The sequence below is a fragment of the Rhinatrema bivittatum genome, chromosome 4 (assembly GCF_901001135.1).
Source record: "Rhinatrema bivittatum chromosome 4, aRhiBiv1.1, whole genome shotgun sequence".
Classification (NCBI taxonomy): Eukaryota; Metazoa; Chordata; class Amphibia; order Gymnophiona; family Rhinatrematidae; genus Rhinatrema; species Rhinatrema bivittatum.
The window spans coordinates 408,934,523-408,952,399 of record NC_042618.1 but is presented as its reverse complement, the minus strand read 5'-3'; the positions used below and the strand labels follow the sequence as shown (position 1 = coordinate 408,952,399).

At 43.5% G+C, this 17,877-nt stretch overlaps 1 protein-coding gene across 1 annotated transcript in view; it reads right to left on the bottom strand.

Annotated features, from left to right (window-relative positions):
- SETD5 (SET domain containing 5) overlaps positions 1 to 17,877 on the bottom strand; it is a 238,685-nt gene that overhangs the window by 2,842 nt on the left and 217,966 nt on the right. The window contains 2 exon segments of the mRNA XM_029601121.1: positions 182 to 270; positions 15,100 to 15,233. Coding sequence (XP_029456981.1) covers positions 182 to 270; positions 15,100 to 15,233 — 223 coding nt within the window.

The window sequence follows — 17,877 nt, the reverse complement described above, 5'->3', positions numbered from 1 at the left end:
ATTTATCAGTGTGCCCCTCATTAATAAAGATGGAAAGGCCCCAAGTTAACAACTAATAGTGCCATCTGCATCAAAGTATAACTGAGGGCTTACACACTCTTTCCTTTGCACTACTTCAGACACATTTTGATGTTTTCTTTCTTATGAAGGAACAATGAAATGTAAAGTTGTATTCACTGACCTGATAGGTGTATCTGGAAGGGCTGTAAACAGATGGTCCTTTGGCAAGAGCCATTCCAAGGCTGTCTGATGTTTCTCCCTCCATGGAATCTAGAGGGCACAAAGAGCCACAGGCATTAGTCATCTTCTTTATGACAAGCAGCAGTAATACCAAATAGGTGGTTAAATGATTTACTCAACAGTTGTCATCAAGATACTTTTTATTATTTTTATGCTTTTCGAAATATCTTCAAAGTTCTTCCTACCATTTTGGATAGGTAAAAGAAAAAAAACAAACAAAAAAAACCAAGGAACAAAGAACAGATTAGCTGGGTAGAGATACCACTTTGGTAAGCCAAAACCTTTCAAGACTAAGGCTCTCTTCCATAGATACTGCCATAATGTTCCCCAAAGCTTCCCTTAAATCACTCTCTATCCATCTACTTTGTTGAGTTTGTAAACATCTTCTAATTAATTTTATTTTGGGCAGATTAATGAAGCTCTCTCGCAATCAGATTGGGCTCCACTGTCCTCAATAAGAAAGCAGTCCCATTAGTTCTATCCTCAAGCACTGAAGGCAAAAATGCAACATAACTGGAATAAATACACTAAGCATGGCCCAAAATGAAGGCATTTCTGAAAAGCAGATATATCCATAGTAAAGGCTATGTAACTTATTATGGATGATCACAGACTTCTGCACATAATTCAAAAATTGTCAGAAGAGCGAAGAAAAATGAAAGACTTGAAAAAAACCCCCAAAAAACAGAAGAATGCTGAGGGTCTGGAAGATGAGCTTCAATACTAAATGTAAAATCCTGCAATTGGAATGCAACAATGCAGTACAGACCCATATCAATTAGGAGGACAAGAACTGAAAACTGTAAAAACAAGATAGAGACCTAAATTATTTCAAATGACCTCAAGATAACCAATGAAATAAAGCAACTAGGTAGGCTAACAGTTTGCTGGGTTGCATGGTAGAGGTACCAACACGAAAAGGAGGTAATGGAGAAATTACTTATCAAATAATTTTGTTTTTCTTAGTGTAGACAGATGGAATCAGGGCTAGTGGGTTATGCACCCCTGCCAGCAGATGGAGATGGAGCAAGCTGATGTCACAGTATATATAGCCCTGCAGTGACCCCAGCCTGCCAGTATTCTCTTCAAAAGCAACTGTGGGCAGACTAGCAAAAAAAAAAACCAAAAAAAAAAAAAACGATTAAAAACTGTCAACCACCAGTAATCCCTGATACAACTATTTGGCAGCCGAGGGCAGGAAGATGAATCCATCTTCTACACTAAGGAAAAAGAAATTATCAGGTAAGTAATTTCTCCATTTCCTAGCGTGTAGACAGATGGACTCAAGACTAGTGTAAGTACCAAAGCTACTCCCGAACAGGGCGGTAGGCTGCCTTTGGTCCAGTAAACACCACACGTACAAAGGCTGCGTCCTCCCGGGCCTGCACATCCAGACAATAAAATCTGGAAAAAATGTGTAAGGATGATCACATCCCAGCTCGGCAAATGTTGACGGGAGACAACAACCTAACCTCTGCCCATGACTCTGTCTGAGCTCTAATGGAATGAGCCCTAACCTGAGTAGGAATCAGCTTTTCAGCATCCATATACGTGGCTGTGGCCACCTTCTTAATCCAGCAAGCTATCATAGCCCACAAAGCTGATTCACCCTGCTTCCTTCCACCATGAAGGACAGACTGTCAAACTTTCGGAAAGGTTCAGAAACCTTCAGATACCGCATAAGTCTCTTGACATCCAAGGAACTCAGGAGGCAATACACCTCCGCATCCATGACTTTATCCAGGGACGGCAAAGAAATGGACTGTTTTAAATGAAACTCCGAGACCACCTTAGGCAAGAAGGATGGAACAGTATGCAACTGCAACATCCCTGGAGTCACCCGAAGGAAAGGCTCCCAGCAAGAAAAAGCTTGCAACTCAGAAATGCGATGCACAGAACATATAACCAGCAGGAACGCTGTCTTCAGGGTCAATAACTGCAAGGAAAGGCTATGCAGCGGTCTAAACATAGGGCCTGCTAAAAAATCTAGCACCAGGTTAAGACTCCACAAAGGAACTGGCAACCACCAAGAGAGGCAGAAGGTACTTCACTCTCTTCAAGAAATGGGCCACATCAGGATGGGACGATAAGAAGACACCACATACCATGCCTCTGAAACATGTAAGAGCCGCAACCTGAATCTTCAAGTAATTAAGAGTCAATCCTTTACTCAACGCATCCTGCAAAAAATCCAGAATAAGTGGGATCTTAACCGAACAAGGAAGAACACAACGCTCCATGCACTGCGCCTCAAACACTCTCCAAATCCACACGTATGCTAGAGAAGTGGAGAACTTCCAAACACGAAGTAAGGTAGCAATCACTGCAGAAGAATATCCACATTTCAACAGGCGAGCCCTCTCAAGGGCCAAAACGTAAGACAGAACAGAGTCGGATCCTTGTGGCGAACCGGCCCCTGCTGCAACAGATCCACATGTGGAGGAAGATGAAGGGGGTCCTCCCACCAGGAGTCTCCGCAAATGCGCATACCACAGACATCTGGGCCAATCTGGAGCCACCAGGAGTACCAGCACCCCATGGATTTTGATTCTGTGAATGACCCTATCCAGCTAGGGCCACAGAGGAAAGGCATAAAGCAATTCATCTTCTGGCCAGACCTGTACGAAAGCATCGATGCCCAGGGACCACGGATCTTTCCTGCGACTGAAGAATTAAGGAACCTTTGCATTGCAAAAAGTCACCAGCAGGTCTAGGGACGGAAGGCACCAGCGATCCACTATCAGCTGAAACGCCTTGGCAGACATCACTCATTCTCTAGGGTCCAGACTCTCCTTCTTGAGAAAGTCTGCTGTACGTTGGCTTTTCCTGCAATGTGAGAGGCCAAGATCATTTGAAGAAGTCCTTCCGCCCATTCCATAAATTGGTCTATTTCCTGTGACACTTGCTGGTTCTTGGTTCCTCCCAGGCGATTGATGTAGGCCACAGTCGTTGTGGTGTCCGACATTGTGTAGACTGCTCAACACTCAGTAGTCTGTGGCTGAACTGCAAGCACACCAACCTGACCACCCGGGCTTCTAGGCGACTGATATTTCAGAGAGCCTCTTCAGCCATCCAACGTCCCTGGGTCGTCAGTTCCTGACAGTAAGCTCCCCAACCCTGGAAATTCACATCTGTCACGAGCACCAACCAGTTTGGGGAGGACAAGGAAACTTCCTTTCTCAGATGAGCCTTCTGTAACCATCACTGGAGGCGAGAGGATTTCCATCGGCAAGTGGAGCTGAACTGAACAGATCTTGAGATTGTAGGTTCCAACAAGACAGCAGGGAGTGCTGAAAAGGATGCATTATGCGCCCTCACCCACGGTACCACTTCCAGGGTTGCCGCCAAGCACCTGTTGATAGCTCCACACCGTCAGGTAGATAGTGTTCACCAACTGATGTACCTGAGACCTCAACTTCTGGATCCGTGCAACTGGTAGAAAAACCTTACCCAGCCTTGTGTCGAAGTGAACTCCCAGATACTCCAACAACAGAGAAGACCGGAGACTGCTCTTGGTCAGGTTCACTACCCAACCGAGTTCCTGCAGCAAAGAAAGTACCTTGCTGGTTACCAGACTACTCTCTGCCACAGACTTGGCCTCAATCAGCCAGTCATCCAAGATTGGGTGTACCAGGATCCCGTATTTTCTCAATGCCGCTGCTACGACCACCATAACCTTGGAAAACATTCAGGGGGTGGTGGACAGATCAAAGTGCAGTGCCCGAAACTGATAATGGTGACCCAGCACCACGAAGCGAAGAAAAAACATTGGTGCTCCAAACAGATGAAAATATGAAAGTAAGCCTCAGACAGATCCAGGGAGGTCAGAAACTCCCCCAATTATACAGCCATTATCACAGACTGCAAGGTTTCCATGCGAAAATGAGTCACCCACAGATGACTGTTGAAACTCTTGAGGTCCAGGAAGGGACAAAAGGAATCGTTTTCAAGGTTTACAAGGAATGTCCCGAGGAATGCTGTGAAATTCTAGTGCATAGCCTTCCGATATCACTTCCAAGACCCATTGATCCAATGTGATCTCAACCCAGCTCTGATAAAAGAGATGTGTCCCCTTATCTCCTCCTCCTGCAGGTGAATCAATAAAACTTCATTGGGAAGATCGGGACAGTATGCCACCCGAGTCTGCTCCACTCTTGGACTGTTGGGGACGAAAAGACTGAGGCCTACCAAAATGCAGAGCCCTCTGAAAGGTCGGGTTTCTGTAGGGACAAAAACACATGGAACCCCTGAGATGATGACTCATAGAAAAGGGGCGCTGCAAATGCTTCTTATCCTCTTGAAACCAGGGAACTGGAGATTCGCCTTATTTATTGGCCAGCTTTTTCAACTCACTCCCAAACAAGAGTGAGCCTTTAAAGGCATTTTTGTAAGATTAACCTTGGAGACTGCTTCAGCTAGCCAATTCTGCAACCATAGCTGACATCTGGCCACCACTACCGAAGCCACTCTTTTGGCTGAGGTACAGACTAAATTGCAGCCCTTGTCTGTCAAAAAATGCAGCAGTGGATTCCATAACTGCTCTGGAATTCACCCCCGAATCATCCACCTCTTGAGAGAGAAGCAGACAAGAACACACCATAAGTGCACAACAGGAAGCAATCTGCAAGGTCATCACCACTGCGTCAAAGGCCTGCTTAAGGATAGATTCAATCCGCCCATCATGCACATCCTTCAAGGCAGCTCCTCCCTCCACTGGGATAGTCTGTTTAGATGCTGCTCAGACAAGCGCATCCACTTTGAGAAAATGCAAATGCTCTCACACAGCTGGATTTAGAGGATATAGGCCTTCCAATGCCCAACCCCCTTTGAAATTTGCCTCCGGGGCATTCCATTCATGATCAATCAATTCCTGAATGACATCCATAACAGGAAAAAAGCAAGAGGCTTTACGCAAGGAGACCAAAATGGGATTCTTCTTTGGCTCTGACACAGAATCCGTCCCAGGCACTCCCAGCATCTTTAATGTCTGGGAAATCAGGGCTGGTAGCTCATCTCTATGAAAGAACCGTAATATGGTTTGATACGGCTTCAAACCAGGAGGAATTCCACCATTTTCCAAGGAATTGGGATCCGCCTCATCATTCGTACCATCTGGGTCCCCACTGGGGATAATCGTGGCGAACTGAGGAGTGCCACAGCGCTTAACCGTAGGATTGGAAGAGGGAGGGGCCGCCGTCTGACTTGACCGGAGTGGGCAAAGTGGAGCACTGCGCCTGAACAAAGGCTTGTAAACCTTGGAAAAAAAAAACTCCACCCAAGAAAAAGAAGCCAGATCCAGATCAAGCCCACAAGGTACTGGAGTGGGCCCAACTGAGCTGCCATCTCCTGGGGAGGAGCCAGTCAAGGAACAACAAAATCTGATGCACTTCCCGCCAAAACCATAACCAGACCATCATCAGAATGAGAGGATCCAGGCTGAGGAAACTGCTAGGAAGCCAACTCTCCCTGAGCATTCGAACAACACTGACATGTTGGAAGACAGGTCAGGAGGAGAAGCCCTTATATGACAAGCAACACAAAGAGAATGGCGCTTAGTCTTCTTATTTACTGGCACCATGAGCAACAGTAATTATGTGTTCAAATGAGATCTAAGCGTCATAGTGGATTACAGCAAATGTTGCTTACCTGTAACATGTGTTCTCACAGGACAGCAGGATGTTAGTCCTCACATATGGGTGACATCATCAGGATGGAGCCCAATCATAGAAAACTTCTGTCAAAGTTTCCAGAACTTTGACTGGCCCCTACTGGGCATGCCCAGCATGGCATTAACCCTACAGCCAGCATGGGTCCCCCTTCAGTCTTATTTGAAAGCTACACGCAGTGCCGAAAAATAAAATAAAACATTACGAACCCAACACTGCGGGGCGGCGGGCAGGTTTCGTGAGGACTAACATCCTGTTGTCTTGTGAGAACACCTGTTATAGGTAAGCAACATTTGCTTTCTCACAGGACAAACAGGATGGTAGTCCTCACATATGGGTGAGTACCGAGCTGAGGATGTCCTAACATGCACCAAATGTACCCAACGGCATGCAACAGGCACAACAACTGGGGTGGAATTTGGTAGAGGGCATCCTGAACCCCACCGGGCAGGCGGAAGGGTGTAGGTACGTCATGTTGGAAATAAGTTACGCAGGACAGACTGGCCGAAGATGGAATCTTGTCTTCCGGCTTTGTCCAAGCAATAGGTTCCCCAGTTCCTAACAAAACTGAATCCCTCTTCCTTGCACCATCGTCTCATCCACGCATTGAGACTCCGGAGCTCTGCCTGCCTCTGGTGACCTGCACATGGAACAGGGAGCATTTCAGAGAATGCTACCCTGGAGGTTCTGGATTTAAGCTTTCTACCTAAGAGCCTAAATTTGGCTTCCAGAACCTCCCTCCCACATTTTCCTATGTCGTTGGTGCCCACATGTACCACGACAGCCGGCTCCTCCCCAGCACTGTCTAAAATCCTATCTAGGTGACGCATGAGGTCCGCCACCTTCGCACCAGAAAGGCATGTTACCAGGCGATCCTCACGCCCACCAGCCACCCAGCTATCTACATTCCTAATAATCGAATCACCAACTATGACGGCTGACCTAACCCTTCCCTCCTGGGCAGTAGGCCTTGGGGAGATATCCTCAGTACGAAAGGACAATGCATCACCTGGAGAGCAGGTCCTTGCTACAGGATCCTTTCCTGCTGCACCTGGTTGGTGCTCTCCCATCATGAGACCTTCTTCCTCCAAGGCAGCACCAGGGCTGCCAGTCTGAAGCTTGAGATTTATTTAATGTTTGGGTACTTGCGATTTGGATTGGCCATTGTTGGAAACAGGATACTGGGCTTGATGGACCCTTGGTCTGACCCAGTATAGCATCTCTTATGTTCTTATAAATATGATGAACTGATCGATATGGAAACCAGAAACCACAATTGTAGAAACAGGGTGAGTGTGAAGCACCACCATTGTGGAAGAACTGTATATATGGTGGATAATGAATGGTAGCTTGAAGTTCGCTGACTCTTCTAGTTGAGGTCACTGCTACAAGGAAATTTATTTTTCATATTAAAAACATAAGAGAAGCAGTCTCTAGAGATTGAAAAGGAGGTTTCATCAATTGAGAAAGGACAACATTCAAGACCTATGGAACTAGAGATTTTACAAGCCATAAACCTTTCATAAATCTCAGTATCAGTGGATGAGCAGAGATGGGTTTATTGTCCACTGAAAAAGGTAAGCCGCTATGCCGCTGAGATGTATTTTTATTTCCAGAGGATATAGCAAGGCTTGAATCAGAAAGGAAAAGCAAGTACATTAGCAGATGTTTGGGCTTGCATGAGAATAGATCCAAGGCCTTTTGATGGTACCACATGGAATATCTTTTCCATTTGAAGGCATAGTTTTTCCTAGCAGAAACCACTATGTCTTCAATGTCTCTAGGCAAAGTCAGAGAAGCAATTATTAAGCTTTCAACATCCAAGCCATCAAGTTAAGGGGATGGAAGATTCAGATGATACAGTATACCTCTGTTTTGAGCTAGCAGTAGAGGGGGCTGTTCCCAGATGTACTAAAGAACTGCTGAAAAGCTATACAAGATATGCAAACCATATTTGCCTGGGCCATGCTGGACCTATGAAGATCAAGTGAGCAAGGTCTTACAGAAGGCTTTTGTACTGAAATGATGAACGGTGGTATTGGCAGAAAAGCATACATGAGGGCTTGGTTCCTCAATCAATTAAGAAAGCATCCTGAGCTAATCTGAGATTGCTAGGTAGAATGGAGCAAAATTTGTCAAGCTGTTTTGGTTGATTGACAGCAGATGCTTCCATAAGTCAAATTTGTTGACTGCCGATTGTTGCAGACACCATTCATGTATGCAAAATACTCTAAGGTGATTTGTAAGCATGCTGGAGATCCATGAAACATAGGTGGCTTGTAGAGCAGCTTGATTCCTGATTGCCCACTGCGAAGTCTTTTATGCTTCCTGGCAGAGGGTCCTTGGATCCTGTACCCCACCCGGTTTGATGACTTAAAACATTGCAATTTAATTGTCTGAATCGTTTATTAGCTGCCTGGTGACAAGCTCTAGGTAACTTACAATATCAAATATTCATAATTGTTCTCAATATAAAGACATAAAATGACAGCATCATAAAGAATAAAAACAGTTGACAAAGGAATTCAACCCCAGATAAATTACTTCCAGTAGCAGCAAACATTAAATGCCAAAATTAATGATCAATGCTCAGGATACGCTAGCTTAAATAGGTTTTCAGCATAGACAAAAGATTTTGTGCAAGATGTCAGCTGCAATTCCACAGGTAAAGAATTCTAAATGGTGGGGGCCACCATCCATGATATTCTTTCCTTGAAGATGTGTGAACATTGCCAGAGCATATCTGATTGCTCTTAGTTCCAGCAGATTGATCTGAAACTGGCTTTCCTCGAGAGACCAAGTGCCCTGGCTGTGATAGAATCCTATGTCCGCGCCCCATCCCTTCATGGTAGCGTCCGTCGCTAGGGTTACTTGATGGGAGAGAGTACAAAATAGAGCTCCATTCTGGAGCGTATAGGGGTTTAACCACCAGTGCAATTCCTGTTTCATGTCTGCTGACACCTGCACTATCGTTGACAGTGGTCAAGTTAGTTGATTCCACTGACTACGCAGATCCCACTGAAGACAAAGGATATAAAGGCAGGTTAGAGGCACCACATGGATGGCTGCCGCCATATAACAAAGTAACGAGAATCTCTGGCTGTCAAGAGCTGAGAGGTTAGTAACTTGTAATGAGTTATCGCATGGCTCGCTCAATATGATGGTAGAAATGCCTTCTCTTGTAGCAAGTCTATCCATGCTCCAATGATTTTTATCCTCTGAATTGGCACCAAATTTGACTTTTCAAAGTTCACCAGAAATCATAATCTTGAAGACTATGCATCATCTTGTGTAGGGAGAGCAACACTTCTTCCAGAAAGGTTACTGTGACTATCTGGTCATCTAGGTACAGGAAAACCTGAATTTCCTAGGGATGCAGGTGTGCCGCTACCATTGCAAGGCATTTGGTGATGACTGTCAGAGCTGCCGACAGGCCAAATGGGAGAACTTTGTATAAATAATGGGAAGAATTCACTTTGATGCAAAGGGAGCACCAGTAGGAGGGATAGATGGGTATATGAGCATATGTATCTTTCAATTCGCGTGGGCACATCCAACCTTTCTAGTTATAGGGGAGAATCACGCTGAGGGAATTAATTTTGAATTTCTCTTAGAATAGGAGGTTTGGTTCAGGATTCTCAAATCCAGAATGGTCCTCAATCTTCTTGATTTCTTGGTGATGAGGAAATATCATGAGTAGAAGCTGTGTCCATGAGGGGATGCCAGAACTGGCTCTATTGCCCATTGTTGAAGGATCAACTGCATTTCCAGACCAAGCTGCAACAAGTGAGACAGATCTGGACTGAGACTCTAGCAATGTAGAAGGGATAATAGCCAGGAGAAATGAAAACTGTATCCAGACTGCATGATCTTGAGGACCCAGAGGCCTTTGGTTATTTAGCACCACAAATCCAAGAAAGGATGATTTCTGCACCCCCACTGGGATGGAGAACTGCTGAGTGATCGGAAGGATCAAAAACTGGGCTCAGACTTAAGCTGGTCCTCATGTCATTTTAGGATGACAGCACTCCTGATGCCAAGGCTTGACTGGAAGTGGTCATTGAGCTGGAAGAGATGGGAGGCAGTACTGATGAAAAGGATAGAATGGGCATCTCTGAAAATATGGCCTATTTATTTATATTTCTGTATTGCTTCACTGATTAAAAATCACTTGAAGCGATTTACAAATTTAAAAATTCCAATTCAAAATAAAATACGTAATAAAACGTCAAATTAACTTAAATACTGAATACTCAAATCAAACTAAAATAACAAAAACATCAGACCCAAAGATGTCACTTCTTCAATTCTACTCAATAACAAAGACATCAGTTATTTATTACTGTATTCCTGCTCAATTATTGCCAGATCATATATTGAATAATTGAGACAAACCAAGTTTTAAACATTCTTCTGAGCTTTTTTTTCCCCTTAATTCAAGGGGAAGATCGCTCCAAAGTACAGAGACACTGCCTACAAACGAACTTTTCAACAATCTTTTTTGTCAAAAGCACTTCACAGATGGAATCTGTAACAAAAACTTACCCTTAGATTATAAACATCTACTTGACACTTGCTATTTCAAACGTTTCTTCAAATTTACAGAGCCCATTCTGTGCAATGCCTTAAATGCTAAAATTAGACATTTAAATTTGCAACGGAAAGAGATCGGCAGTGTTGTCCATAGGAATGTTATTCCCATGGGATGGGATGGGATGGCACACATTTGTATTTCCCATGGTAGTTGATACTTGATATTGTAAAATAAATTTAGGCTGAAATGTCAGAATGATACTGAATTGTCATACTTAGATTATACTTTTGAGTGTTAAAGTTAATAAAGTTAATAAATTTTGTCGTTTTGCATGTCTCCTTGTACATGTAGTCCTATTTAGTAGACACTAAACGTAAACTTTCATAAATTTAATAATTTTATTTGAACTGTATTCCATATTAATATTGTAATGGGAATCCCATGGGATGGGATGGGATGGGACAGGCATAAATTGCCATGGGATGGGATGGGATGGGACAGAAAAATATGTCCCATGGATAAGCCTGGAGATCGGGCGCCAGAGAAGTTTGAATAAAAGGGGACACCTGAAGTTTTCCTGGACCACCATATGTGGTATTCCGAATTATTTGAAGTTTATGTATTAAATTTCCAGGTGTACCCAAGTACAAAATATTACAGTAATCTAGCCACGATAAAACATCACTGCTTTCATTGCCTGGAAGTAATTTGTTTTTGTCTTTTTTGTCCAACAGCGACTTTTTTATACATCTTTTTTGTCCAACAACGACTTCAGATCAGTACTTCAATTACTAATTTTCTCCAACATAGACTACTGCAACTCTCTCCTACTCAACTTACCTCTAAACATCATTCGCTCACTCCATATCCTGCAGAACGCAGCTGCAAGAATCCTCACAGGATCAAAAAAGCATGACCACATCACTCCAATACTCATTGCACTTCACTGGCTACCAATTAGATACAAGATTGAATACAAAGTTCTATCCATTTTACATAAAATTATATACGAAAACAAGAAAATTGGCTAAGTCCCTCTATACAACTACATACACCAAGAAGAAACCTTAGATCAGCAAATAAGGGACTCCTAAAAACACCACCAATGCACTCAAATCAACTCATCTCAACCCAAAATAGAGCAATCTCTCTTGGTAGCCCAAAACTTTGGAACTCACTACCAACTGAGCTTAGAACTCAAGAAAATCTAAAAACCTTCAAAAAAGATCTAAAAACTTGGTTGTTCAAGAAAACATATCAACTCACCCAATGAACAACAAAATTACTTCACATTCCAATCCTCCTTCAAGAAATGAAATTCATCACATCTATGTTTCTATAAATTGTCTTTAACATTACACGTTATCCCCTTTGCTTAATAACAGTTTGTATCTTGAAACCCCTCATCCCTGTAACCTTATATTTTGTAAACAGTTATGATGGCGTTATTTTGACAATTCCGAATGACGGTATATAAAACTCTTTAAATAAATAAATAAATGGTCACACCCCCCCCCCCCCCAAAGATTTCACCTCTTTTTGGGAAATAATTTAACTCCCCCAACATTGGAAATTGCTTTAGCTGATCAGGACCCACTCTCAGTAGCTCTGTTTTTGCATAATTTAAAAACATTCCATTCTTCCTTAACCAATCAGACACTGCTTGGAAGCATAAATTTAATCTCTTAACTGTATGCTCTTGGCTACATCCCCAAGCCAATATTATCTGCATAGATGAATACCTCAAACCCAAAATCCCACACCATTTTACCCAAAGGAACTAAAAATACATTAAATAGGAGACAATGAGGAACCCTGTGGTACCCCTGTCCACAACTCAATGTACATCGATTTACTCCCTTGCAGAACACAAATTGCTTTCTATCAGTTAAACTCGAAAGCCGATTTAAAACAGTGCCACTCATTCCTAAGGTTTCACAACACTTCAACAAAATACAATGATCTACTAGATCAAAGGAGCTTGAGAGATCTAAAAGTAGAAGTAAAACAGATTCATTATCTTTTCTCACCAATATTTCCTCCAAGGGATGAATTCAACTCAGTAGCTTCGGCCTGCGCCAATGGGGAAATTTTGGAGGAGCTCCCGCTCAGGTCCTTACTAAGACCATACATTGCAGGAAGATCTGCTGCAACTCTGAAGACATTTACACAGCTCCTCAATTTTGCTAGCTCTGGAACACTGGGACCATGGGGGACATCGTCCACAGGCATAGCAGTTTGCCTGATCATGGGTCAACCAAGGCATTGAGAGCACAGTTCGTGCCCATCTGTGAGGGACATTATGTTGTCACAGCTACAATTTTTGAAACCATTTACTGTAGGTTTCTTTTTGCCAGACATGTTAAGGCAACAACTGTATTTCCTATTGTTTTTGTCTTCTAGCACTGAAAGGCTCTGTTGTGGGTGTTGCAGAGGCAGCGAGGCAAGTAAAGAAGTTAAAACTGAAGAAAAAATATCGAAGTCAAAGATCTTAGAGAGAAAACATCTGGAGAGACTGAGTACATATCTGTGCTTCTGCTGGAACAAAAAATGACTGAGAAGGCTCATGAGGCAACATCTGCATGGGAATCTGAGGTGTAGAATCCAACTCTCGCCCACCTAGGGCCCATTATTTGGATTCAGGCCGTCTCCCTTTCTGTTACAAACAGCATCATTGTTGTAGTACAAGTTGGCACCTGGTTTGGGTGCCTATTGGTCCCCTTTTATGTTGGGGAGCAGCCTGTAGCTAGGGATTCACCCATGTGTGAGGACAACCATCCTACTTGTCCTTGGAGAAAGCAAAGTTTCTTACCTGTAACAGGTGTTCTCTCCTAGGACAGCAGGATGTTAGTCCTCACGAAACCCACCTGCAACCCTGCGGAGTTGGGTTTCTATTCTTTTTTATTTATATCTAATTCTGTTATAAAACTGAAGAGTGACCCTGCATGGATGCATGATATAGGGCAGGCTGGGTATGCCCAGTGTGGCAAATCAAAGTTATATAAACTTACACATAGGTTTCAGTGTCAGGGCTCCATCTGATGATACCCATATATATATGATATGAGGACTAACATCCTGCTGTCCTCAGAGAACTCCTGTTAAAGGTAAGCAACTCTACTTTTTTTCTACGATGGTGGGCCTAGTAACAAACTTGTATTTTTTATATAAATGCTTGATATATAGACTTTAACATCTGTGTTGAACAATGTTGTTTATTTTGATGAATATATCAAGTGGTGTGGTATGGTGCTGATGTGTGTGTGTTTTGAGTGGTTGTGGTGTGTGAGTTGATATGGTTTTCAATTTAAAAAATTGTATTTATATAGATATAAGAAGGATTTGGTTTTGAAAGGTACAAATTGATAATAAAATTTTGAATATTTATATATTGTTGAATGAAAACAATTTGGTACTGTTCTAGTTTTGGGTTGGATTGGATTGTTTCATGTGAAGAACAGTTGGGTGGTTTATTATTTTGTGCTAGTGAGGCTTCAGTAAAGTACAGGAAGTTGAACTTTTCATAAAAAAGAAAATTCAAAGGTAAGTTGCAGGGAAGAAGGCTCCAAGGAAGCATGACAAAATAATTCTTTACTGAAGATGGAAGATGCTTGGAATAATCTGCCATTAATGGGACATAATTCAAGAATGTTTGGGACAAATACAGAGGACAGTGGTAAGACGACTAGGTGATTTCAGTACTGTAAACAACCCACCCTTTTTGCCAGTGATAGCAGAAGCAAGGAAAGAGGTAATAAGAAAATCAAGACATGGATAAAGGAAGCACAAGCTAGCAACACTGCATCTCATGGGGTAGCCGGGTAGGAACCAGACTACAATTTCCCAGAAACCAACTGGGTTGATGCTGGCAAATAGGTGATGGCCAGGTACCATCCAGCACAGTTAGGATAACAGAGCTGAATATTCAGGCAACAATCTCACTAGTTTTTGGAAGCAGCTTCAATAAGTTTTGATGGCTGTTTAGATTATTACAAAACTTGGTAGTAAGACAAGAGAATTGAGAGGGCCTGGACACTGGGTTAAGGATGGGAACTTATACACTTGTGGGGACTGGGTGGCTCAGGGGAATGGTTACAGAACTACAGAGCCTTTTATCTCTATGCCACCGGTTCAAACCCCAGGCTCCTGAGGCCTTTGTAAACAAGCCAGTGGCCTTTTGTAAAACAAGCCAGTGATCTCAGTCCAATTCCAGGGGATAAGGAAATATTGATATTACGGCTCCTGTCAGATTGCTATGAATCTGAAATATACTGCACAAGTCATCAATGACTTTTGACAAAGACACAGATCTACCCAGGATGGGAAGACAAAAACTAACATGTAGCAGAAGGCATACCCTACTAGTACTGTAGCTTCTATGGCTGGCAGCTAGAATACATCCTTAACAGTGTAAATTAGAACAGGGCAAACTGAACAGGCCAATTGTTCTTTATCTGCCATCATCTATATGTTATGATAAATGCAGAAAAAGGAAAAAAAATCTTTAGACAAAAAGAAATGATAGCTATGAATAATAATTTTAAAAAAAGGGGGAAGAGAACCACAACAGCTGTGGTCCCCTAGTGCTTACAATAACTCCCAGATTTGTAGTTTGGTTTGATGTAACTGGGAAGGGGAGAAATACCTGTGTGTCTTTACCTGGCTCTCTCTCTGTTAAGCTCTCTCGGTTAGGAGAAGGCTCGCCCCTTTGAGATACTGTCACCCCACTCCGCAGCACCCTCTCCAGAATTCCCCGCCCTTCTCGGAGGCGCTCCACAGATGTTGGAACCATCCTGGAACAAGAAGCAGATCATAAATTTAAGACACTGGTATACAACACCAAAAACTCACAGTGAATGTAATGACTAGTTATGGGGATGCAGCTTGAAATTTTCAGGATATTTATATTCTCCTGCTAACAGTACCAAAAAGTGCACTACTGAAAACAGAAGATTACAGAGGACATGGGGAAAGGGAAATAGAACAGAATGAGATGTGCATAAAAGAGAAATTTATACTTACTTGATAATTTGCTTTAGTCCTACTACACCAGTTCCAAATGACTGGGTTTATCTCCCCCTCCCAGCAGATGGAGGCAGATTACATGACCTTTGCCTGTGACATCATTTCTATTAATGTGTGGTGCAGGACAGTTAAAGCCAATATTCTGCTGACAAAGCAGTCTATGAATTTTTAAATTAACCTTATATTCAAATTTGTAATTGTTTCAAAGGCAACCAAAAAAAGCTTAGAAAATGAATCTCTTTAAAAGTTTCTGAAATAAACTTTTGTAATACCAATTTTTTTTAAATTTATTTACTCTATAACATACATATAGCAAATGTTGCTTACCTGATGTAACAGGTGTTCTCACAGGACAGCAGGATGTTAGTCCTCACAAATGGGTGACATCGAGGATGGAGCCCACCACGGAAAACTTCTGTCAAAGTTTAAACAGAACTTTGACTGGCCCCTACTGGGCATGCCCAGCAAGGCACTGACCCTGCAGCCAGCAGGAAGCTACAGGCAGTGCCTAGAAAGTAAGAATAAAACGAACCCAACACCGCGGGGAGGCGGGCGGGTTTCGTGAGGACTAACATCCTGCTGTCCTGTGAGAACACCTGTTACATCAGGTAAGCAACATTTGCTTTCTCACAGGACAAGCAGGATGGTTGTCCTCACAAATGGGTGAGTACCGAGCTGAGGATGTCCCGACTTGCACCAAATGTACCCAACGGTGTGCAGCAGGCACAATAAGTGAGGAGAAATTTGGGAAAGGGCATCCGCACCCAACCGGGTAGGTGGAAGGGTGTTGGTACATCAGGTTGGAAAAAGGTTACGCAAGACAGACTGGCCGAAGATGGAGTCCTGTCTTCCAGCCTTGTCCAAACAATAATGGGCTGCAAAGGTATGGAGAGAACTCCAGGTTGCAGCTTTGCAGATGTCAGGAAGCGGCACCGATCGAAGGTGTGCCACTGACGTCGCCATGGCCCTCACAGAGTGTGCTTTAACACGGTCTTGAAAAGGAATGCCAGCTTGCTCATAGCAAAAAGAAATGCAGTCCGCCAACCAGGAAGAAAGAGCCTGCTTACCCACAGGTTGTCCCAACTTATTAGGATGGAAAGAGACGAATAATTGAGTGTTCTTCCTATGGGAAACTGTACGGTCTAGGTAAAAAGCTAGAGCTCGTTTACAGTCTAGGGTATGCAGGGTCTGCTCTCCAGAGTTGGAGTGGGGCCTGGGAAAAAAGATAGGTAGTATGATGGATTGATTGATATGAAACTCAGAAACTACCTTAGGTAAAAATTTAGAGTGAGTGCGGAGTACCGCGCGGTCCTGCAGGAGCTTAGTGTAAGGCGGATAGGTAACTAGGGCCTGTAATTCACTAACCCTGCGAGCTGAAGTAATAGCCAAAAGGAATAACACTTTCCAAGTGAGATATTTAAAGTCACAGGAGTGCAGAGGTTCGAAAGGAGGTTTCATAAGACGACCAAGAACCAGGTTAAGGTCCCAGGATGGGGCCGGAGGACGCAAGGGCGGCTTTAGATGGAGCAAGCCCTTAAGAAAGCGTGTTACTAGGGGTTGTACTGAAATAGGATTACCCCCAATACCCTTATGGAAGGCGGCTACCGCACTGACATGCATTCTGATAGAAGAGGTTTTAAGACCTGATTCAGAGAGATGCCATAAATAGTCCAAGAATTTGGAGATTGGACAGGAAAGGGGATCAAGGGACTGAGAAGTGCACCATGATGTGTACCTTTTCCATTTGTATGAGTAAGACTTTCTTGTGGAAGGCTTTCGTGAAGCTATCAGGACCCGAGAAACGGAATCTGAAAGGTTGAAAGGCTGAAGGACTAACCTTTCAACATCCATGCCATCAGGGACAAGACTTGGAGGTTGGGATGGAGGAGGCATCCGTCGTTTTGAGTGAGCAGATGCGGGTCCTTTCCCAGAGGAATGTGCCTGCGGATGGAGAGATCCTGGAGTATTGGAAACCATACTTGGCGTGGCCAGTAAGGTGCTATCAGGATCATGGTTCCTCCGTCCTGGCGTAGCTTCACGAGAGTCTTTAACACAAGAGGGAGTGGAGGGAATGCATAGAGCAGACCGGTTGTCCACTTGAGGGAGAATGCATCCCTCAGCCGAGAGTGCTGGCTCCGAATGAGAGAGCAGTAATCGTCCACTTTGTGGTTCTGAGGGGACGCAAAGAGGTCTATGCGGGGAGAACCCCACTTGTGAAACAGAGAGGTCGCTACCAGAGGATCGAGTGACCACTCGTGTGGTTGGAAGACACGGCTCAGCTGGTCTGCCAATACATTGTCTACTCCCGGCAGGTAAGTGGCCCTGAGGTACATGGAGTGGGAGAGGGCTTCCGCCCAGATCTGCGCAGCTTCCTGACACAGAAGGAAGGAGCCTGTGCCTCCCTGCTTGTTT